Here is a 25103-nt window from a genome sequence, read left to right as displayed (position 1 = left end):
GTCCGTAAGGACCTTGCAGGTCTGATACTTTCCAGAAATTGCAAAATGGTCCATGCACTTGAGAAACATGCATTTCGGCCCATTTTTGACACGTTTAAGCCCCGTTAACCCCATTTCAAAGCCCCAAAATGAAGTTTAAGTATAGGGAACTTAAAATATGCTCAAAAATATCTCGGATGTCGGCTCGTTTGGTCGTACGGTTGCGTTGTTCGGTTAATTATGACGAAAGTCGTAACGAACGCAAAAACGATCCAAATTACGCGACGAATGGATTTTTATCAAGCCAATCACTAAAACATAATATTTTAATGATTACATAAATTTTTGGATGTCCGGAAGTATTCAGAACGTAAGTTATGCGCGAAAATGCAAACTTATGCACTTTTTGACGCTTTTAGTCCCTGAATGACCAAAAAGTTTATTTTAGCACACCGAACCCCTCAAAGCCTATTTCTAAGCTATGTAAAGGATATTTAGGGTATGTTTAACTTATGGTCATGTTCCGGAATGTTCGTTACAGTACAAATCGGCATACTTTTGTAGTTTGTCGAAATTAGTCCCTGTAAGCGAATAAACTTGATTTCGCCACACCAAACCCTCCAAAACTTATTTCTAAGTTATGTAAAGGTTATTCAAGGTATGTTAAGCCTATGTCACTATTCCGGAGTGTTTGTTGCATTAAACTGGTTATATTTACGCATCAGTGCGCGTATAACCTTCCAGAAAGCCATTTAGAGCCCGAAATCGAACAAGAGTTGATATGTGTAAATGATACACATATTTTTACAAATCTCAAGTATGAAATACAATATTTCATTGGTTTGGTATTTGTTTGATGGTTGAAGTGACATAGATGTCACAAAAATAATATGAAAATACAAAGAAACAAAATAAAAATCATAATATATAAGTTTGTTATTGTTATGATTTAAAGCTTATTTATTGCATATTTGATCTAGTTTTGATGATTAGTGTATGAATAACTTGTTAGATGATGTTTAAAAACATAATCTAACAAGTGTACATGAAAATGTTTAAGGGTTTTGTTTTTTTTGGGTAAAGGGTTACCCCAGGTGAATTTTATAAATAATCGAATAAAGAAGGTATGCCAGAGCGAACATACCAACTAGACTTGACATGCCAAGCCTAGGAAAACCAAAATACAAAAACCCAATTCAAAGCCATACAAACAACCAGCTAAGAAACACAGCCCTATCACATTAAATAACCCAAACAATAGACCCTAAATCTAGCCCGGGTCGAAATCTTCAGCAGTAGAAGGATATTCCACTTCTTCAGTAGCCTCTGGTTACTGTAGTCTCCTCTGAACTTGAAGCCCATCAACCGTCATCGAACTGTCTTTAAAATCCTCTAACTAACCGACTCCACGTTTGGTCTTATATTCGAGAACAAACAATTATTTCGCTCTTGCCATACAAAGTACGTGGAAGCAGTAATGACCAGCTTGTTGACAATATCCTCCATCTTCTTCGAGCTAGCATTTTCATCTAGCCATCCCATAATAGATTGCCATGAGGCATCAACAGTTCCCATGTTCACCATTGTTTTAACTTTATGCCACACTTGAGACGCAAACGAACACTGAAAGAATAGATGATCTCACGAATCACGGTCATTCCTACATAAAGGACAACACATAAGTCTTAGATTTGTTTCACTCCCCGCCTCCCAAATGGCTAACCGATCTTGCATCTTGAGCTTATTCTTGATAACCAGCCATAGGTGAAAAGAGTGTCTTGGAATGCATTGACTAAACCAAACACCATTAACCCATGTAACTGGTTGTTCACGATGTCGAGTATTTTTCCAAACTTCCATTGACCCGAAAGGCCTCGTGTTACCATCCAAATCTTTCCAGCTTGTACTATCTTCCATATTCTGTATCAATTGAGGAACACTTACTCCTATTAAAACCGGATATAAATCATACCATGCCTGAGGCCACTTCCAGTGGCCATTATCATCAATGAGATCCGCAATAGAGGAGTTAAGATTGAAGCCCGCATTAGCAATACTTCTAGGAGTAATGAAAGAATTAAGAGGACTATACTGGCACCAGTTATCACTCCATAAATTAGTTTGGGTACCACTCCGAACCGCCTTCCATACAAAGGGCCGAACAGTACTTCGAATGGCCAAAATTTTCCTCCAACCCCAACTAATACTTCCTCGAGGACAGATATCCCACAAGCTTCTACCATTTAATTTATGCGAGTAGATCCATTTAACCCAAAGAGACTTCCGTTTAGTGAGAATGCTCCAAATATGGTTAGTCATTAGAGCTTTATTAACATCCGAAATGCTCCTAATGCCTAACCCACCTTCCTCCTTAGGCAAACAGACCGCAGCCCATGGCACCTTCGCTTTAACCCTACCCTGATGTTTAAGGGTTTTGTTAAACATAAATGTTTAGATGGATGATCATAATCTTGGATTTTGTTAATGTATATAAGGTTTTTCACTAAAAACAATACTTTTACAAAGTTATAAAAAGAAACATACAAGATGGGTTTTTTATAAAAAGTTTGTTAAAACTAGAAGTAAAGCATGAATTCTGAACTAGTTATCTTATGATATGATCATACCAAAACTGTGACACCCCAGGGAAAACCAGTGAAAAACCAGTGAACAATACAGCTTATCTAGCTTCCTAGTGAGTGCATACCAAATTTCGGGACGAAATTTCTTTTTAGTTGGGGATAATGTGACAACTCGTATTTCGAACCCGTCTTTGTAATGAATGTAACGTATGTGAACATGTGAACTTGATTGACTTATTGAATGTTATGACATTGTGATATGTTATTATGTGCATTATGTGTGTATGTTATGTTATGTGAATGTTACAAGAACCGAGCGCACAACACTACACACAACCGCACAAGCCATTTGGGCTTTACACTTGCATGCGGACCATTAGGGCAGCCCAAGTGGGTTCGGCCCACTTCCCCTAGCCGATTAACACTTAGAATGTTGGTAACATTCTCACAACTTGCAAAACACCCTCACACACACAAGAAACCCTAGCTCCCTCTCCTCTTCTTCGAACCCGACGGCACAAGGCAACCGAAGATCTCTCTCTCTCTTTGATTCTAACCGGTTAGTACTTCATGATCTTGTTAGATGATGTTATGATTCCTATGTATTGCATGATGTGATTCAGATGAATATTGTATGATTGATTGTGATAAAACCGGCTCACATGTGCACTTCATTATAAATCGGATGTTACAATTAAGAACCGAATAGATGATAAATCTGTTGTTATGTTATGTAATTCGGATTGTGAGATTGTTTATGAATCGGACTGTTCTTGATGTGTGTATACCGAATGATTCTTAATCGACCGTATGGTTATCACTCAATATTGTTCCTATGATTTGGATTTGCATGATCTAGGGTTAGAACCGAACACCTAGTAATCGGCTGTGATAGGATATAAAACGGATGTATGTTAATGATTTTGGTTGGTGTTCATGTTATGACTAGGTTTAGGGTTCTTATGAATTGCTAGTAAACGGTTTGATTTGATCGATCATTAGTTGGAATGGAATCTTAGATTGTGTTGATTGATGAATGATAAATTTGGAAACTTGGTAATTGATTGGCAAGATAAATACTTGTAACCGAATACATGAAGTCCGGAAATAAAAACTGATCGCACAAGACCATACGCACAAGGGAAGCGCACAAGCTCTCGGTCGTACAAGATTGACCTGGTCGCACAAGTTGATCTTGGTCTATCTGTTGGGCCGGATAGCCCAAGTGTCCAGTCGCACAAGCCCAAACCTGATCGCACAACCCAACTCAGTCGTACAAGGTGTTGGGATCGCACAAGATGTTGTTCATTTGGGCCGTATGTTACTTATTGGGCTGGACTAATCCCAATCGCATAAACCGGTCGGGTCGCACAAGTCACTATACCTTGTTGGGCCGACATGCTTATTAGACTATTTACTTATATGTTGGGCCGATTACTATTGGGCTATTTTACTCGCACAAGTTGGATACATTGTTTGACTGTTATGTGTTTACCATGATATTCACATGTTTGTACTGTGTTAACCTATGTGGAACCAATGTGTATTACTTAAGTCAAGACCTGACTTGTGTGGTAACCCTGTTAGGACGAGGTTGACCACTTTAGTTCAAGAACCTTTTACTGTGTATCTGCCGAGCAACCCAAGGTGAGTTCACACAGCCAAGGCATGGGGTTCCCAGGGTGGGAATGGGATTGGATGATTACTTCGTGCGTACTTAGTTAATGGAACCTAATGATATAGTCCTCAGGGTGAGGATGGTAAATGATAAGATACGGCTAGACTAGTATACCTACTTGAACTGATCTTCGCACACACGCCAAGGGTTGGCTGCGATAATTATGACAAATCTTCGCACACATGCTTCGGGGAGGCTGCAAACTATAGAGACTAAATCTTCGCAAGTAAATGCCAGGGTGGCCGCGATACAAATATACATAGTCTAGGATATTTGGGAGTATTAACCCAAATCTTCGCATACATGCCGAAAGGGCCCGCGATGGAAACCAATACTATACATGAACAGTGAACGAACATAACACGACTCATACAATTACTATTACTGAACTTACTTTCTGTGAACTCGCTCAACTAGTTGTTGACTCTCTGCTGCATGCCTTGCAGGACCTTAGGTACTTAAGGAGCTTGCACAAGGAGAAGCAGGTCGTTGTGGGAATTGGATCGTGAACAAACACTTATTACTTTTCATACGTTAATACTTATGTTGGGTTTTCCACGTTAATGCTTCCGCTACATCTACTTATGTTGGTTTTAATAAACACCTTTCATATTGATGGATAACTTTTACTATTTAATTACATGTTCAATATGATTGGTGGCTTGATCCTGGTCAGTCACACTCCCAAGCGGTGATACTCCGCGTGTGGATTTTGGGGTGTGACAAAAACCCTACATGTTATTGATTTCATCTTGTTACGATTTGGATATAAATCTCATATGTTTTTATTAAGAAAAATATGAGAAGATTATTGGTGATTTTATAAGAAAAAGATATGTTTTATATAAACATGGCAAAGTATATATTTCAAAGGAAATATGGCCATTTTTCTTAAAAATCATAAGTTATAAAAACTATTATTTTTGACAAAATCTTTATTAAAATTAAAAAGATTTTAAAGAATAGTTTTTATAAAAGCAAAGTTTGATATAAATATATATTTTTGAGAAAATATATATTTAGTTAACTTAACAACGTATGTGCTATGTGTTATTTGTTTGTATTAGTTATATGAATGATAACTAAGAACTTGAATACAATGGTACAAATAAACACAATGTACATTTCGACTAAAGTCTTACAAGACTACATGTAAATACGCCTTAAAAACAACTTACGGACATTCCGAGCTTTCAGACGCAACTTATGGTCAAAACGGACGACGGGTGAATCTATAAACATATCGCCATTCCAAGGAGTTACTACGACGCTTAGGCGATCTTTCGACGCGAATACATAAAACTCACCGACAACAATATCCCGATGTTTTGAAACTTATAAAAACTATTATGTATTCTTTTAATTAAAAGGCCTATATTTAGTAACTTTTATAAAAATGAAAGAATATATTTTACATATGGGCCTATTTCATATAAATGGGCTTATTTTTAATACAAATGGGCTTATTTTACATGTGGGCTTATTTTATACAAATGGGTTTATTTTTAACACATGGACTTATATTATACAAATGGGCTTATCATCCTAAATGGGCTTAACATAAATACATGGGCCAAGCCCAATATCAAAAACTCATGGGCTAAGCCCAATACCAAACATATGGGCCAAGGCCCAATAACGTTAAGCCCACTAACCTTTAGGCCCAATACTATTTAGGCCCAATACTATTAAGCCCAATAACATGAATACATGGGCTAAGCCCAATGTCAAAACATATGGGCTAAGGCCCAATAACATTAAGACATGGGCCTAGCCCAATGACATAATTAAAGAAGATACAATTATACAATTTATTCATACAAGACCCGATGATACAACTCCCAAGATACAAGATTACATATACATATATATATATATGTATATATATATATATATGACATATAATTAAAGAAGATACAATTATACAATTTATTCATACAAGACCCGATGATACAACTCACAAGATACAAGATTACATATACATATATATATATATATATATATATATATATATATATATATATATATATATATATTTGGTGAAATATATATAACAGTTTAACAAATCATACATCTAATACATAGTTCAATGAACAACAAAGACATACAAGTCCTACACATATTTAAAACACAAGACTTGTACTCAAGTCATTTACAAAGACCGAAGTGTCTAACAAATATAAGAACATTTGTAGGTCACAACGTTGTTCAAGACGACCACGCGTAAGATCACGAACACGTACCATTCACGGACGCAATACTGTGAGTTCATGTCCCCTATTCATTTTAAATGCTTTACAACTTTACAACTATCGGGGAAAATACATGTTCAATTGTATGTTAAGTCATGGAATGAAACACCTTAGATCATGTGCGATTAGGGTCATACATCTAAGCACCATTAATCCAGTTTGGACCTAGGTACAGAGGGTTAGATCTAATGGGTTTTGGCGAGCCCCACTCTTGGTCGTGGACCCATACAGAAGAGTGCGTTTGTGTCCCAGTCCATAGTAGTCAACACGAAATCGTCTAGGTTTGGATTGCTTCCTAATTCGACACACATATTAATGTCCTCGCGAAACATTAATGATCAACGATTTCATTGACGCTTTACATACTACATCATTACATACAGATACATCTTATACAACTCACATTTTATGGATACAGTTATACAACTCACATTTTATGGATACATTTTATACAACTCACATTTTACAGATACATTTTATATAACTCACATTTTAAAGATACATCTCATACAACTAAACTGCATGAACTCGCCAACTTTTGTTGAAGTTTTCAAACTTAACATGTATTTCAGGAAATTAGTGGATAATGCGGACATTTCAATCAAGGAAAGCAAGTATCAAGACTCCGTGCCACCATTTGAAAGGCTTGCCCGTTATATACTGCCTCTTTGCAGCGATATAATGGTCAAAGCCTTGACATTTTAAGACTTACATTTTGATGTATAAAACAATGACAACTTATTTTCATTTGATGGTTTGTAACCAATACATTTAACTTATGTTGCATTCTTTTGAAACGATTATGACAATGGCATTGGAGCTTGTTTTTATTCATTTAGTATGTTCACTTATATTGTTATGCAATGAGAACCGATCAGATCACACCTAGCGTTTCCGCTATGAGCGGGTATGACATAACGGGCCTTAAATGGGTCAAAATGAGGCTTATATGCATGCAGGGACCAAAACTACAATTAATGAAACTGTTTTGCTGAACTGGGATCTCAGGCGGCCCGCGTAAGCTTCCCTTAACTCTTACGCGACCCGCGTAAAAGTGTCAGACCTGCAAAAACCATTTCCCAGCTGGTTACAGCCTGTTCCAGCTGTTTGTGAGTGTTGCAAATGGTTTTCTAAGCAATCTATGGGCCATTTTAAGTGCCCATGGTATTCCAAAACCATGGATGCACATGTACGGTTGAGATCGAATCACGTTTTACGAGGAACGATCTTAACGGTTGTGCTAAAACTATAAATACCCTTACCCCTCATTTAAATTCTGCACATTTGATCTTATTTGACTCTCTAAGTTGAAGTATTCACTTCATACCTGAGAGTAATCGGATCAAAACTTCCGTTCTTGGACCCGTTGTAAGTATTCTTTCGTTCTTTTATGTTTTTAGCGTAAAAGTCAAACTTTGTTTGACTTTCTACATTGACCAGTCAATGGTCAACACGAAGTTCGTTTGAACTTCATAACGTGAGCGTAATCACGATGGTTATAGTCCCCTGTGACTATGCCTACTGATTACCACGTTATTTAGGCGTAGTGACGAGTCGTAGTTTTGACCAAAATGCGTATTCTTGCGTATTTTGTAACCAAACTACTTTTAGGTATCAAAACCGTTTGTTTTGATACCAAACCTGTTTTCTAACTTCGTTAAACATGTTTTAACATGTTTAGCTCGTCAATTTAGGTTTAGTGCTTATGTAGAGTCGTAAGTCAAGCGGTCTAAACAACCGCTTAGACTTTCGAACTAGACCCGTTGGTCGATCATTAGGATCCGACCAAACATGTTTAGTGACCATAGTTGTATAGGGAATAACCTTCCGAGGTTATGCCTTATGGTCACTTCGTTTAAGTAGTTGTATGATAGGTAGTTTATGTGCCTTAGGTAAATGACCAAAATACCCTTTTTACGCATAAATTCATTTTAACCATATGTAACCTAAATTTTCACATCTAAACTGATTAGGTAACATTATTAGACATGTTAAGGCATATAATACTTGTAATAGGACTAGTTAGGCATTCCGAACGCGTTCTACGCGAACGACACGTTAAAGTAGCGTAAGCTACCTAAACGGGTCGTAATGGGTCATAAGCACTTAGGTTAGGTTTCGTTTTAGTATGTAGGCTTTGTTAAACCATATCATATGAGTCCCCACACTCATTTGGTTTACGAGACCTCATCCTATCCGATCTTCCGATTTAGGTCCGGTTTATTTACATAGTTACCTATATTAGGTGCCATTTGATTCCGTGATCCCTCTAGCGTTGCTTGGTTGTTATTCAAGACTTCTAAGCATTCTCAAGTGAGTACATACTCCCTCTTTTACTGTTTTCAATATTTTGGGGTGAAGCATGTGTACCTATTTGTTATGTTCATGATTTCAAAGTATAATTTATTATACGTATTAGTACTTATCTTTTGACAAATTGAATGATTATTTATGGTTTAAACAGTAATTTTTTCCAAGATTATAAAAGTAAATTGTTGGATAGTACTTATTTTATGTTCACCAGACCGGTTGGTAGTATGATATAGCGCTATAGGATTTGACACCCCATTCCTGTTGTCATGGAATGTTAGAAACTGATTTATTTTTATCCAAATAGGGATTGCCTTTGTGGTATTCCTGTAGTCTCCAAGGTGTAGTTTGATGCACTAGGTTTGGTTGAATTCTTAAATCACATTTTTATGGTATATTTTGATATACTCCCAAAAGTATAGTTTGATATACTCTCATATGTGATAATGCACAAAACCAACATATATTTATAAAACCAAAACATATTTTGATATGTTATTAATAAAACCGAAACATATTTTAATATGTTATTTATAAAACCGAAACATATTTTGATATGTTATTTATAAAACCAAAACATATTTTGATATGTTATTTATAAAACCAAAATATAGTTTGATATGTTATTACTAAAACCAAAACATAGTTTAATATGTCATTAATAAAACCAAAGTATACTTTTGATATACTACTGTAAATTTATTTTTTTACCGACTAAAGTATATATATATAATATACTTTTGACACTCGTTTCACTTATGGTTGGTTATCAAGAACAAGCTTAAGACGCAGGATAGGTTGGCTGTGTGGGAGGTGGGAAGTGCAACTAATCTGAATCTTTTGTGTTGCCCCTTGTGCAGAAATAATCGTGATTCTAAAGACCATCTTTTCTTTCAATGTTCATTTGCTTCGAATGTATGGAAGGAGGTGAAGCCGATGGTATCTTTGGAAAAGGTTGGTGATTCGTGGCAGTCTATAATGGATTGGATGACCCAAAATGCTTCGTCCAAGAAGACAGAGCATATTGTGTGCAAGTTAGTCATTTCGGCGGCTACTTATTTTATCTTGCTTGAGAGAAATAATTGCCTGTTTTCTAATGCTCATGCAAATGTTGCTTCGGTGGTTGGGAGGATCAAGAACACGATCAGGTTACGTCTAATGGGATTCGAGTTTAGATGGGATGCTAAAGCTGACAAGATGCTAAAGAAGTGGGAGAACGCTAGGAACGAAGAAGAGAACGACCCGGGTTAGAGGCTAGCTCGTGGATTGTATAGTTTAGAGTGTATGGCTCAGGGCCGTTTTGTTTTTTTGGGCTGTTCTTTTGTTTGGTTTTGTACTTAACTGGGGTTGTGTGTTTGGTTTTTATTTTCCTAGGCTTCGGTTGTGTAGCTTAGTTGGTGTGTCATTCTGGCATGCCCTTGTACTATTGAGTTATTTATAAAATTCACCTGGGGTAACCCTTTACCCAAAAAAAAGTTTCAATTCGGCTAACCCACTCAAGTTTAGTGGTTCTGAAGGAGCAACTGGGCTCCTACAGTGGTTCGAGAGCATTGAGAGTACGTTTCGTCACGTTCAGTGTCCTGAAAATCGGAAAGTCGAGTTTGCTTCCAGTGTGTTTCAAAAGAGGGCTCTTACATGGCGGAACGGGGTTATGAGGGACCGTGGTGCTGAGGTTGCGTTAGCACAGACTTGGGCTGAGCTTAGGGCTCTTATGATGAGGGAATTTTGTCCTCGTCATGAATTGAGAGCTTTAGAAAGGGAATTTGATGACCTAAAGCAAGACAGTGCTGAACATCGAGCCTATACTGACCATTATGAAGAATTGAGTCTGTTATGTCCCGCCATGGCTACGCCTGTGGAAAAGGCGATTGAAAAGTACATTGATGGTCTTCCTGACTTAGTTCAGGATATCGTTACTGGCAGCAACCCTACTACAGTCAGACAGGCCATTGAATTGTCTGCCACCCTGACTGAATCCCATATCAGGAAGGGTAAGCTTTCTCGAAAGGGCGACCCAAGACCATCTGACAAGACTGCACAAGTTGAACCGAAGGAAAAACAGGCTGAGACACCCAAGAAGAAGAAGCGCAAGGTTTCTCAAAATTGTGCCATAACTGCTCAGAACAATCAGGTTGCACCAAACCAGCCAGCCCAACCTTGTAAAAGGCAAAATTATGTTGGTACCGCACCTATGTGCAACAAATGCAACCGTCATCATCTGGAGCAAGAGTAGTGTCACAAATGTACCCACTGTGGGCGATAGGGACATTTGATCAATACCTGCCGTTATGCAAACCAAGCTGCTGCAAACCCTGCTGCTGTCCAAGCACGGTTCCCACTGGGGCCATGTTATAACTGTGGTGATCTTACTCACTACAGAAACAATTGCCCAAGACTTGTTAACGCAAATCCAGCGCGAGGATGAGTGTTTAACATCAATGAGGCAAACGTAAACAATGATGCAGCAGCGAACAATTAGTCTTTTGTAATTCCTTGGTTGTTATCTTTTGACGTTTAAAGACAATTCGGTTGTTTTATAAATAAAATTGTTTGTTTCAATTTTTATTTTTGCAAAACTGATATGATTGTGTGAATGTTTGATGCAACCTTATGATGCCGACACCAAGGTAAACTACTCGTGTGGTTTTGTCATTTTTAGGATCACTTGTGATCTCCCCAAAAATCTTAAATGCTTGTTTCTTTTCAAGAAACAAAGATGAATTCCTATTAAGATCTTCCTATCTTCATAGTTAGATTCTTGAAAATGTTTAAAGTGCCAAAAAGGAATTCACGGATTGGATTCCTGGTGTGCTTTGAATACTCGTGTGTTTAATTTAACAAGAAAATTAACAAAATGAAGATCAATTTAAACAAATTATGTGATTATGTGCTTATATGTTATCTTTTATGTTTTGTGTTTTTGGTGTAATCCGAATATTCATTATCCAAATCCTCGTAGAATCTTCCATATCTTCGTATGAGGGATTCATAGTAGGATATCCAAAGGTACTACCTTAAATCCTAAATGGGCTTCTACGTTATAGTTAAGTCCCTTGGATTATAAAGTACTATTTTATAATTGGACCCCTTGAGTGGTCTAAGTTAAACAGATTGAAAGCGAAAAACAAGAAATGGCTCTGGGCGAAATTGGCGACCGTGTGAAACCCTAGATTTTCTTGCTCGTTTGTTCATACTGATCTTCTTCTTGATCGATCTGGGTTAGCAATTGTGGTGTTGTCGTTCCTTCTGAGTAAGGATACTAGACATTACCTTGGTTACTAATCTTTTGACGTCAGGATTAGGGTTAGTTCTTTGTTTCTTTCCTGCTAGGGTTTGTTGTCAATTCGCTTTGGCTCTTTGTTATTCGTATTGTCTGTTCGTTGCATGGTTCTAGATTTATTGTGGTATGGATTATAGTTACTTCAAGCCGTCGGATATGGATGCAAGACATGTCAAGCCGCCGGACATTCTGACTTCCTCGTTAAACCCTAATAAGGGTTTTGCTACTAGGTTACTGAACATTGACGGCAAAACATTCTGTCCGCGTAGGGGTGTTTTGTCTGATCAACAACAGGGACCGAAGGTAGTGAATGTCATAGATGAACTTACCAAGATCACAGTTCCAGTCGATCTTGATGCCGATGGTCATGATGTCGCTAAGCCTAATGATGTGCATGATGAGGTTTTCTGGGAACCTAATAAGGAGGAGAAATCAGTCTCGTATGCTGAAAAGGTGCAGTCTACTCGTAAGAAAAGGGAGGTAAATTTCAGACTCTTGGAACATAAGGAAACGAGAGATGATGCTGATATTGTTATACCGAAAGAGGTTGTGCAGCAGGTTCAAGAAAAATTCGATAATGTCCTCTATGGTTATTTTTTAGGGAATAGATTGCCGTTTCCTGTGGTTGAGTATTATGCGAAGAATGTCTGGGCAAAATTTGGGTTTTCAAAACTTATGATGAACACGTCAGGTTTCTTTTTCTTCAAGTTTGACTCGAAGGAAGGAATGACTAAGGTGTTGGAAGGAGGACCATGGTTAATACGGAAAGTCCTGTTATTTCTGAACATATGGTCTCCGAAGGTAACACTCAAGAAAGATAGTATCAAAACTGTTCCAATATGGGTTAAGTTGCACAATGTGCCGATTTCAGTTTATACTGATGATGGATTGAGTTTGTTGGCCTCGAAGCTAGGGGTTCCTAAAAGGTTAGATTCCTATACAACTGATATGTGTGTTGAGAACTGGGGAAGGAGTAGTTATGCTTGTGCGATGATTGAGTTAAATGCTGACAACGAGCTAAAGGATCACATTACTATAGCTATCCCTAAAATGGATGAGGATGGGTTCATTATGGAACGGGTTAAAGTTGAATATGAGTGGAGGCCGTTACGCTGTGGTACATGCTGTTTATTTGGTCATGATGATAATACGTGTAGCAAGAAACCTAATGGTAAAGCTAAGATGGTTACTGTTGACGAGGAGGGTTTTGTGACCGATAAAAGGAAGATGGCGAGGTACTCGTTCCCTCAAAAGAAGCAGAAACCTAAGGTTATGTATAAACCTAAGACTAATAAATATCATGCAAGTACATCTGGAACGAAGGGGGATAACTCGGCGGCTTTGAATACTAATGTGCAGTTGTCAAACTCCTTTGCAGTGCTTGATAATGATTAGAATGATGGGAAAAGGGATCCGACTAGTGCCAAGTCGATGATTGATGAAAATCATGGTTCCCGTATACAACAACCTGATGAAGCTAATGAGTTGAATCCGACAGAGATGGCTGAATTTATGAGTGGAAACATGAATAATCAAAATTCTGAGGGGGCAAGCACTCCCGGTGAAAATGGTTTTAATGGGTAGCTTAGCTGCTTGGAACATAAGGGGTCTGAACCAACCCCTGAAACAAAGTGAGGTTCGCCATTTTATTGCGGAGAATCATTTAAGTGTTTGTGCCATTTTAGAGTCTCATGTGGATGTTAATAAGCTGAATAAGATATGTGAGAAGATTTTTCGGAATTGGAAGTGGACATCGAACGGAGGTATGTGTCATAGAGGTACGAGGGTGATATTGGGGTGGAATGCGGATGATATTGATCTTATGGTTATATCCCAATCAGACCAGGTTATTCATGCTCAGGTATTGCTAAAATCGGTCAAAAAGAAGATATTTTGTTCTTTTGTGTATGCGGAAAACAAATATCAGGATAGGAGAAGCTTGTGGGCTGATTTGTGTAACTTTAAAGGCCTCACTCATGACACCCCTTGGGTTGTAATGGGTGATTTCAATGCCGCTTTTAATATGGGGGATTTTACTATGGGACCGTCCTCCCACACAATAGCTATGCGAGAATTCTATGATTGTATTCAAGAGGCAGAATTGATCGATGTTAAGAGTCATGGGTTGCATTATACTTGGAATCAAAAACCAAAGGATGGGGTAGGAATGCTAAAGAAGATCGACCGTATTATGGGTAACATCAAACTCTTAGATGTTTTCTCGGATGCTTATGCTATGTTTCAGCCTTTTCGTGTTTCAGATCATGCTCCTGCTATCTTGAAATTATTTTCTATGTCTACAGACCGGCCTAAACCTTTTAAATTCCCAAACTTTATTGTGACAAAGCCTGAGTTCCGCCAAGCTGTTATGTCCGAATGGACTAAAACCGTGGAGGGTGCTACCATGTTTTCTGTGGTTAAGAAAATGAAGGGTCTGAAATCACATTTTAGGAGGATATTGCGTAATCAAGGTAATCTCCATAAAAGAGTTACTGATTTACGGAATGAGCTGGACCAGATTCAAAAACAGGTGGAAGCTCATCCTTTTGATGCTGCTATTCGGTCATCTGAGACTATCTGTTTGCGAGACTTCAAGTCAGCGATTTATGATGAGGAGTGTTTCTTGAAACAAAAATCTAAAGTGCAATGGTTATGTGCGGGTGATTCAAATACATCCTACTTTCATAATTGTGTGAAAAGTAGGAATGCTAGAAATAAAATCAATTGCATTAAGGATACGAATGGGAACCAGTATGAGGGAGTTGATGTTGCGGCTGCTTTGTTAAATCATTATTCAGGTTTCATGGGCACCGAAGATCAAGTGACTAGGTTGGATGATGCAGATTTGTTTGTTAATGTTTTGCAGCAGAATGTGGCGGAGAATATGGTGAGACAGGTTACCGATGATGAAGTTAAACAGGCTATGTTCAGTATAGGTGAGAATAAGGCTCCAGGTCCGGACGGATACACTTCAGCTTTTTTTAAAAATGCATGGGATGTTGTGGGCGGTGAAGTTACAAAGGCGGTGTGTGATTTCTTTAATAACGGGCAAATTCTTAAGCAAGTTAACCATACGATTTTAGCGTTGGTGCCAAAGATTGATACTCCTAATACAGTTCTTGACTACAGGCCAATATCATGCTGTAATGTGATATATAAGTGTATCAGCAAAATAATCACTAATCGTGTGAAGGGATGTTTGGGGACTCTAGTGAACGTCAACCAGTCGGCGTTTGTTCCTGGTAGAAAGATATCTGATAATATTCTTATTACGCAGGAGCTTATGCATAATTATCATGTGGATCGTGGTCCTCCTAGGTGTGCATTGAAGATTGACATCCAGAAAGCTTATGATACTGTAAGCTGGTCCTTTTTAGAAACTATTTTATTCCGGTTCGGTTTTCACCGGAAAATGGTTTCTTGGATTATGGCGTGTGTCACAACGGTATCCTACTCGGTTAGCGTAAATGGCGAGTTGCATGGTTATTTTTATGGGAAACGGGGTTTACGTCAAGGAGATCCAATGTCCCCGTACCTATTCACGTTGATTATGGAGGTGTTGTCTCTCATGTTACAAAAGATGGCGTTAAACCCGGCTTTCAAGTTCCATAGTCACTGTTCTAAACAGAAGATTATCAACGTATCTTTTGCTGATGACTTATTTGTTTTTGTTAATGGGGATACTGGATTGGTTCAGCTTATTCGGAATGTATTGGAGAAGTTCACTAGTGTTTCGGGTCTGGTGCCTAGCTTGCCCAAGAGTACGATTTTTTTCTGCAATGTTCCAAGTCATGTAAAAACTGAGATTCTGAGCTTGATGCCGTTTCGTGAGGGTGATCTTCCGGTTCGCTACCTCGGGGTTCCCTTAATCTCTACAAAGTTATCTTTTAGAGATTGTCGGGTTCTGGTGGAACGTATGGAGAGGAAGGTTGATAATTGGATGTCTAAATTGTTATCTTTTGCAGGTCGATTGCAGCTCCTCAGCTCTGTTCTTGCAGCTATGTATACGTATTGGGCCTCGGTTTTTATTTTGCCAATGCGTATAGTGAAGGATCTGGAAAAGAGAATGAGAAGGTTTCTTTGGAACGGGGGGCTCCTGGGAGTATTCGGTCTAAAGTCGCGTGGAAGGACGTTTGTTTGCCTAAGGATGAGGGGGGTCTTGGAATCCAAAATATCTCAGATGTGAACAAAGCACTTATGATGTCGCATATTTGGAGTGTTATTAGCAACAGGGAATCCCTATGGGTCAAAAGGATCCATTCTTACAAGATAAAAGGTAGAAACTTTTGGGAGATTCCAAGCCGTGGTGCTTTGACTTGGAGTTGGCGAAAGATTTTATCTATTCGTCCGTTGGTCAGATCTTATGTTTGGAAGTTGATTGGGAGTGGTTCCCAGACAAATGCGTGGAGTGATAATTGGTGCTTGTGCAGTCCGATCCGAAACTTTATTACGCCAAAGAGAATTGCCCAAGCGGGTTTTAATTTACAAACTACTGTTGCGGAGCTTGTAGATGCTGATGGCAATTGGCGGTGGCCTCAGGCATGGTATGATTTATTCCCAGTACTCATAAATGTCATGGCTCCTTCTCTTGTTCCTGATTCGGTTGACAGACTGGGATGGAGATCTGTGGAAGGAAAAATTGTGCATTTTAACTCTTGGGAAGCTTGGAATAATCTTCGGGTAAGGGATAACAAGGTGGCTTGGGTGAATATGGTGTGGTATGGCCAATGCATTCCAAGACACTCTTTTCATCTTTGGTTAGTTCTAAAGAATAAGCTGAAGACACAAGATAGATTGGCAGTTTGGGAAGCGGGGAGTGAAACAAATCTACGTCTTATGTGCTGTCCTCTTTGTAACTATGGACGAGACTCAAGAGATCATTTATTCTTCCAATGCTCTTATGCGGCCAAGATTTGGAGAATTATCAAGGAAAAAGTTGATATGGTAAATGTAAATGACTCATGGAGCTCAATCATGGAGTGGATAGAGCTGAATGCGAGTTCAAAGAAACTGGAACACATTGTTTATAAGCTTGTGGTAGCGGCCTCTACATACTTTATATGGCAAGAACGGAATAACCGGCTGTTTTCAAACATTCACAGGAAGGAAGAGACGGTGGCACAGATTATTTTGGATATGGTGCGGCTTCGTATAATGGGTTTCAAGTTCGGACGAGACATGAATTATAGGAAGCTTTTGGAAACATGGGGAGTAAAAGAAGACGAACCGGGCTAATTGCGAGTCTAGTTTGTTAGTGTTTGCAGTTAGTTTGTTTTGTTTTTTGGGTTGTTTAGTTTGTTTGGGCTGTTTGTGAGTTGGTTGGTTTGTGTTGCCTAGGCTTGGCCTGTCAAGCCTAGTAGTGTGTGTCAAACTCTTGTCGCACCCTGTTCTTTGATTCTTTATAAAATTCACCGGGGTAACCCTTTACCCAAAAAAAGTTAAACAGATTGATTCAAAATCTGGTTAGGAATATCATGTGATGATATAATTGAAAAGATCCCTTAAGTGGTCTATTTAAGGAGATCGTACGACGGTCTAGTTAAGAAGATCATGTGTTGGTCTATTTAAAAAGATCGTTCGTTGATCTAGTTAAAAAGATCCTTTGGTGGTCTAGTCAAGTCGCTTCATGTTTATTTAATTGATTTTTCCCCTACGCATTATGAAATGAACTGTGCGGACTGTGCAAGGAATTACGTAATTATGGATGCATACATAATTATGGAATTCAGTGCACAGAAACCACAACAAGTTTTGTCATGCGTTAAGACCTATAGTGACAAGAATAACGATACGGGAACAATGTAGAAAGGGCATGATGGATACGCCGCTGGTACTTCCTATATATAAGTGTTCCTTATTACATTGCGAACGTAGCGTTATTTAAGTTACTAGAAGTCCTGGACCTTGACCAATGTCATTTTATCTTACACTCCCCAATTCTGATTCCAAGCACACACAAGTTTCCAATGATAAGTCTTCATAAGAAACGTTTTTCTGTCCGTAGTTCAAAACTCCATGTTTTGTTGCTGCAAGGACTTCACTTTGACGGTTGACAGTTTCGCTAAGAATCCAAACATGGCCCAGAGTTTTACTTAGGGTTCAATGGATTCATTCGAAAGTGAAACCATCACAATTGTCTTCACAAGTTTCCTCTAAAATTAAATTTCAGGACGAAATTTCCTAAAGTAGCGGAGACTGTGACACCTGTGTCACTTCAACCATCATACGAATACCAAACCAATGAAATATTGTATTTCATACTTGGGATTTGTATAAATATGTGTATCATTTGCACATATCAGTTCTTGTTCGATTTCGAGCTCTAAATCGCTTTCTAGAAGGTTATACGCAATCTGATGCGTAAATATAACCAGTTTAATGCAACAAACACTCCGGAACAGTGACATAGGCTTAACATACCTCAAATGACCTTTATATAACTTAGAAATAAGTTTTGAAAGGTTTGGTGTGTCGAAATCAAGTTTATTCGCTTACAGGGACTAATTTCGACAAACTGCGAAAGTATGCCGATTCGTACTGTAACAAACATTCCGGAACTTGATCATAAGTTAAATATGTCCTAAATATCCTTTACATAGCTTAGAAATAGGCTTTGAGATGTTTGGTGCGAAAAAAGTGCATAAGTTTGCATTTTCGCGCATATCGTACGTTCTGAATACATCCGGACATCGCCCATATCATATGAGTCCCCACACTCATTTGGTTTACGAGACCTCATCCTATCCGATCTTCCGATTTAGGTCCGGTTTATTTACATAGTTACATATATTAGGTGCCGTTTGATTCCGTGATCCCTCTAGCGTTGCTTGGTTGTTATTCAAGACTTCTAAGCATTCTCAAGTGAGTACATAGTCCCCTCTTTTACTGTCTTCAATGTTTTGGGGTGAAGCATGTGTACCTATTTGTTATGTTCATGATTTCAAAGTATAATTTATTATACGTATTAGTACTTATCTTTTGACAAACTGAATGATTATTTATGGTTTAAACACTAATTTTTCCCAAGATTATAAAAGTAAATTGTTGGATAGTACTTATTTTATGTTCACCAGACCGGTTGGTAGTATGATATAGCGCTATAGGATTTGACACCCCATTCCTGTTGTCATGGAATGTCATAAACCGGTTTATTTTTATCCAAATAGGGATTGCCTTTGTGGTATTCCTACAGTCTCCAAGGTGTAGTTTGATGCACTAGGTTTGGTTGAATTCTTAAATCACATTTTTATGGTATATTTTGATATACTCCCAAAAGTATAGTTTGATATACTCTTTTGGGTAAAGGGTTACCCAGGTGATTCTATTAAAACAACCGCAAATAAGTACAAGTAGTGAGGATGAGTTCCACACTAGTTCATATACAGGACATGCCCCATATATGTAATCCAGAAAAAACAAATAACCTATGACATCACGTAACCTAGTCTACTTTACATCATGAAAAAACGACCAGTAGACAAAACAAACATAACCAACACAAAACATTATCCTCCATCATCAAAAACAAAGTTGCCACGAAACAGCATCCCTTTAACACGAACGAAAAACAGACTATCCATTGGAGAACTTTGTGGAAGAGGTGCTTGCCCCTGCTTTTGAAAACAAAGGATATGATGTGACAATCCGAACCTCCGAGGTTAGTTTGTAATCTTGATTCCGCGTATCTCTTTCATGTTCTTTGCTATGTTAAGCCGGTTAAACGAAAACGTGTTTGGGTGTGTCATCAAACCTTTTGTTGCTGATAAGTTGTCGGGATCGGCCACGCACATTTTGGGCCGCAATCACGCTCTGGAAACATGTAACCTAGTCCGGCCCATACTAATCAAATCATATAAGTTGTTAGTGTTATTTAATTTGGCCCACTTGTGTGTTAATTAACATTATGCGATCAGCCCACTTGTGGATTGATCCACTTAATTTAGTTGTGGCCCTAGCATAGACTTTATGTACGTAATCACTTGGTCAGTTTCTAAACCACAACAAGAAACCCTACCCTTCCTCTCCCAAATCGCATCAACAGTGGACGAAACTCCCTCACTCTCAGAAACAGTCGACTATTGGAGCAGAATTCGCGGTTAGTGCTTTGTGATTATACTAAATTGCTACTCGTTGATCTTGTGATGTGTATTTGTATTGATGTGCATGATTAACATATAGTTGTAATATGTAACTCACGATAACTAGGTTTGTCGAATATGGTAAATTGTTAACATGATAATCGAGCAGCATAATTGTGGTAGACATGATCCGATATATGATATGTTGATTGATCCGTGCATGATAATCCTTCCTGTTAATAATATAAAATCCCGATTTCTTGTGAGAATTATATGTATTAAGATCAGTGTGACAAGGATTACAAAAATAAACGGGTGGCAAATTATGTAATGATTGATCCTGATTAAATATGGACTGATGATATAATGATGCTGTATGTGGGCTATGATTTGGTGTAAACATATTTGTGTGAACTAGTAATATAGGGTTATTATTTGGACTATTAAATGAATATTATATTGAAATCGGGGAGTAACAGTGAGTTGAAGTTGCAGCCCATTTAATGCTTCATGTGATCACTGACAATCCAATATATATTAGTTTTCTCTCAAGCAAATGGAGAAAACGGCGCCCCACAAATTCTATGATCAAAATTCGTGATTTCTTCTTGCTAATGAGGATTGATTGTGTGATTAGGGTCTCTTGATTCCTGATTTCCAATTCCAATTCAGGTTAATCATTAAGAATCCGTTTTTATACATTAGGGTTACGTTTTTTCCATCCTTTTTGCAATTTTCGTTGGCTGCTGTTGTGTTTGGGTTCATTGGGTGCTTGTGTTTCGTAATTGTTTGGGTTTTATCAAGGGAGAGTTTAAATTGCAGTAAACAATCGTTGATTTCAAGATTGGCTGAGCTTTCTTGGCCGTTTTTGGGTTTGACGAATTAGGGTTTCAGGTTAGAGTTGACGCCTGATTGTATTAACGAATTAAGGTTTCTTAATAACCTGATTGGGTTTCAATCTTTGGCCGCAATTCAGATTCAAGCAAGTTAACGTGTTCTAAAGAGTTGTGGCTGCTGAAATGGATGAACAAAATGCAGACAACGTAAATGTCTTTGCGAGGAAGATAAAGAATATTGATGGTAAACCTTTTGAGCCAAAACTAATGTCAAATATAGCTGCGAGGGTCTCCGAACTGAGCAAAAAGGTAACCTTTATGCTGCCACTAGATGATGATGAACAGGTTGGTCGATCTGTTTCTCCTAATCAGCAGTATGCTAAGGTTTTTGATAAAAGAAAGGTAGCTTTTGTGCTCCCGTTGAATGATGTTAGTCCTATCCCTTGAGCTACTTCTCAATCGTACGCTAATGTTGTGTCAAACAAACAAGCTGTCCAGGGGGGTGTTAACATGGATTCGGGTTCGAATGCTCAAAATTCAGCAAAGAATGCTAATGAGTCGGCTGATCAAACTCCTAAAATTAACTTTAGGTCGCTAAAGTCGGATGTCTCCTTGGAAGGAGTGGATGTAGTTTTACCAATTGATTCTGTTCGTCAGGTTAACAACAGGTTAGCAAATACTCTTTATGGTTACTTCCTGGGGGATAGAATTGCTTATCCGGTTGTTGAATATTTTGTGAAAACAAATTGGAAAAAGCATGGTTTTCAAAAAATTATGATGAATTCGAATGGGTTTTTCTTCTTCAAGTTTGAAGATAGCCAGGGTATGAATAATGTTCTTGAAGGGGGTCCTTGGCTGATTCGGAACAAACCTCTTCTTCTCAACACTTGGTCCCCTACAAGCACTCTTAAAAAAGAAGATATTAAAAAGGCTGCGGTTTGGGTGAAATTGCATGAGGTTCCTCTAGCGGCGTATACTGATGATGGGTTAAGCATGTTGGCGTCTAAAATTGGTTCTCCTTTGCGGTTGGATTCGTATACTATTGATATGTGCAACGAGGCTTGGGGACGAAGCAGGTATGCTAGGGCCCTCATTGATATCTCTGCTGAACATGACTTTAAAGAGGTCCTAACCATGGCTATTCCTGAGTTGGATGAGACCAAGTATGTCAATGAGACTATTCGTGTGGAGTATGAATGGAAACCCCCGAGATGTGCCCACTGTTGTGTATTTGGGCATGATTCTCAGGAGTGTCCAAAATGCATTCGATCGACAGTGAAACCTCCTACAAACAGTCCGAAAGTAGATGAGGATGGTTATACGGAAGTCAAGACAAAGAAGAATGTAAAGAAGAGCGGTTTTCAAATTAACAATCAAAAGCCCAAGTTTGAATATAGACCCGTGGATAAAAAGAAAAAGGCAGTGAGTTCTTCCTATGTGAATGTGCGGTGCACTAGTTCGTCCAAGGTTCAAACACACAATTCGTTTAGTGCTCTTGGGTTTGTTAGGGGGAATGGGGGTTCCTTGCAGGGGAGATATAAAGGAGGCCGTGAGCTAAATGAGGAGTCTGACGAGGATGAGGTAGAGGTTGTATATGATGAAACGAATGAGTTTATGACATCGGGTACACATCCTACGTCTTCCAGTACAGGGGCAAGCACCTCTCACATAAAGTTATCCAATGGATAGGTGGCTTCTGTTCCATGCAAAGGGGCTGCCGGTTGGTAGCAATTTCATATTTGATGATGGCGGTTGACGTCGTTTGTTTGATTTTTTTTCGTTTGTCTACTAGTTAGTCATTAACATGATTGTAGTAGGCTAGATTGAGGTGGTAACTTGGTTTGTTTGTTTGTTTGCTTACATATATGGGGCATGTCTTGTATATGAACTAGTGGGGAACTCATCCTCACTACTTGTACTTATTTGGCGGTTGTCTATAATAGAATCACCGGGGTAACCCTTTACCCAAAAAAAAAGACAATCCAATATATTGATCTTTAATTGGTAATCTTGTGCATGTGATATCTGATGTATGTATGTCGATGTATGAGGAGGTGATATACTTGTTCATGCAACAAACAAAAGAATGTTTCAACGAGATTAGCTGCTAGAGATTGTAAAACACTGCTTGAACGTACTCAAAGAAGAATAGATAACTGGGTCACTAAATCCCTGTCGTTTGTAGGGAGACTACAGTTAATCAACTCGGTTCTTGCCGCCATGTACTCCTATTGGGCTTCGGTTTTCTTGCTTCCTGTTGGTATTATAAAGGACCTGGAGAAAAGGTTACGTAGATTTTTATGGAATGGGGGGAATCAGGGATCGGTTCGAGCTAAAGTTGCTTGGAAGGAGGTTTGTACTCCGAAAGATGAGGGCGGTTTGGGTATTCGCAGTATTATGGACGTTAATAAAGCCTTTCTGACAACTCATATCTGGAGCATAATTACTAATCGTCCGTCTCTTTTGGTTCAATGGATTCATTCTTACAGGTTAAAAGATAATAATTTTTGGGAGGTCCAATGCCGGGGTAAAGTTAGTTGGGGGTGGCGGAAGCTCTTGTCTATCCGTTCTAGCATTCGTCCCTTCATTTGGAGTTCTATTCATAGTGGTCGTCAAACCAATGTATGGAGTGACAATTGGTGTGCATACAGCCCTCTTCGTTCGTTTATTTCTCCTCGGAATATTGCTAGAGCTGGTTTCTCGCTTAGCACAACGGTGGCCGACATTGTTTCTGAAGATGGCCAATGGAGATGGCCTCAGGCATGGTATGATACATTTCCGGTTCTCATCAATATTGATTCTATTCAGATTACCCCTGATACGGAGGATCGGTTTGAGGTTGGAGAAGGGCGACTTGGGCGATTTGGGGTTTCTAGTAATCCTAAACGAATTCAAGCAACTTCATGGTCTGATTTGATATTGATTTGTATCTAAGGATTCGTTTCTTTAGGGTTCAATCAATTGATATCAGATTAAGCATTGTTTTCTAGGGTTCGGTTTCTTTAATTCGTTTTTTCCTGATTGTTCTTCGCGTGACGGCACTATTTGGCAGATTAAGTTCGTTTGGTTTGTTGAAGAGGGTCTCGGCTGAATCAATAATCAGGATTAGGGTTTGCGGCGCATCAGAGTTCTTTCCTCTTGGTTCAGTTTAGGATTTGCGGCTGCATTTTCTACTTCCGATTGGATTCTGCTCGGTGGTTGTTCGAAGTCTGATTAACGGCGCTAGGGTTTTCAATCGTGTAGGCGGCTAGGGTTTCCTAGTTGTGTTCGGCTAGGGTTTATCTTATTCAGCCGATATTACTTGGCTGAATCTCTAGTGACGGCTGCTAGGGTTTGCGGACTTTGGGATGGATGATGTTAGTGGTTCTGGTGGAAATCAAAAGGATCTTCATGCGACACCAAGGGCAACGTTTGAAGAAATTGCAGCAAGGTTTAAATTTATTGACGATCTCTCGGCTCAAACTGAACCTCGTAATGTTAACATAATTGATGAATTAATTGAAGCTGAAAACCTGCGGTCAGCAACTAGGGTTTCTGATTGGGAAGGGATTAAGCAAGCTACCAAGAGATATGCGCAAAGATTGGAATTCAATGCTGCTGCTCTGGCAGGTCATGGGAATTTGCAACCTTCAGCGACGACGGAACCGTTATCATTTGCAAATGCAGTAAAGAACTCGAAGGAGAAGGTGACGGTGAACTTTAGGGAGATGGAGTCTTCTGAGGTTGTTGATGGAGCTGATGTTGTTATTCCGTTGGCTTCGGTTAAGCAAGTCACGGACAGGTATGCAAACACTCTCTATGGGTATTTCTTGGGTAAACGGCTAGCGTTTCCGGTGGTGGATTACTTTGCTAAGAACAATTGGGTTAAGTATGGTCTGGCTAGATTGATGATGAATGCGAATGGCTTCTTTTTCTTTAAGTTTAATACTAAGGAAGGGATGGATAAAATGTTAGAGGATGGGCCTTGGATGATAAGAAATGTTCCGATTATCTTGAAGATGTGGTCGCCCTCTATCAAACTAGAAAAAGAGGATATTAAAGCTATTCCGGTGTGGGTAAAGATGCACGATGTGCCGCTAACAGCTTATACCGAGGATGGTCTTAGTTT

General features: G+C 38.8%; 1 protein-coding gene across 1 annotated transcript; it reads right to left on the bottom strand.

Annotated features, from left to right (window-relative positions):
* Positions 1–1620: 1620 nt before the first annotated feature.
* Positions 1621–2424, bottom strand: LOC110942482. The gene has a single exon (XM_022184258.1). It carries the CDS (start codon positions 2422–2424, stop codon positions 1621–1623), a length of 804 nt encoding a protein of 267 aa, XP_022039950.1.
* Positions 2425–25103: the final 22679 nt, after the last annotated feature.

Source organism: Helianthus annuus, chromosome 7, assembly GCF_002127325.2.
Source record: "Helianthus annuus cultivar XRQ/B chromosome 7, HanXRQr2.0-SUNRISE, whole genome shotgun sequence".
NCBI classification, from domain to species: Eukaryota; Viridiplantae; Streptophyta; class Magnoliopsida; order Asterales; family Asteraceae; genus Helianthus; species Helianthus annuus.
Note: the sequence above shows the minus strand (reverse complement) of the source record. Positions and strands in the feature narration are given on the sequence as shown.

What these genes read in the sequence shown, in the direction of transcription:
- LOC110942482 (XM_022184258.1), bottom strand. Translation starts at nt 2,424, where the DNA reads ATGTTTAACAAAACCCTTAAACATCAGGGTAGGGTTAAAGCGAAGGTG.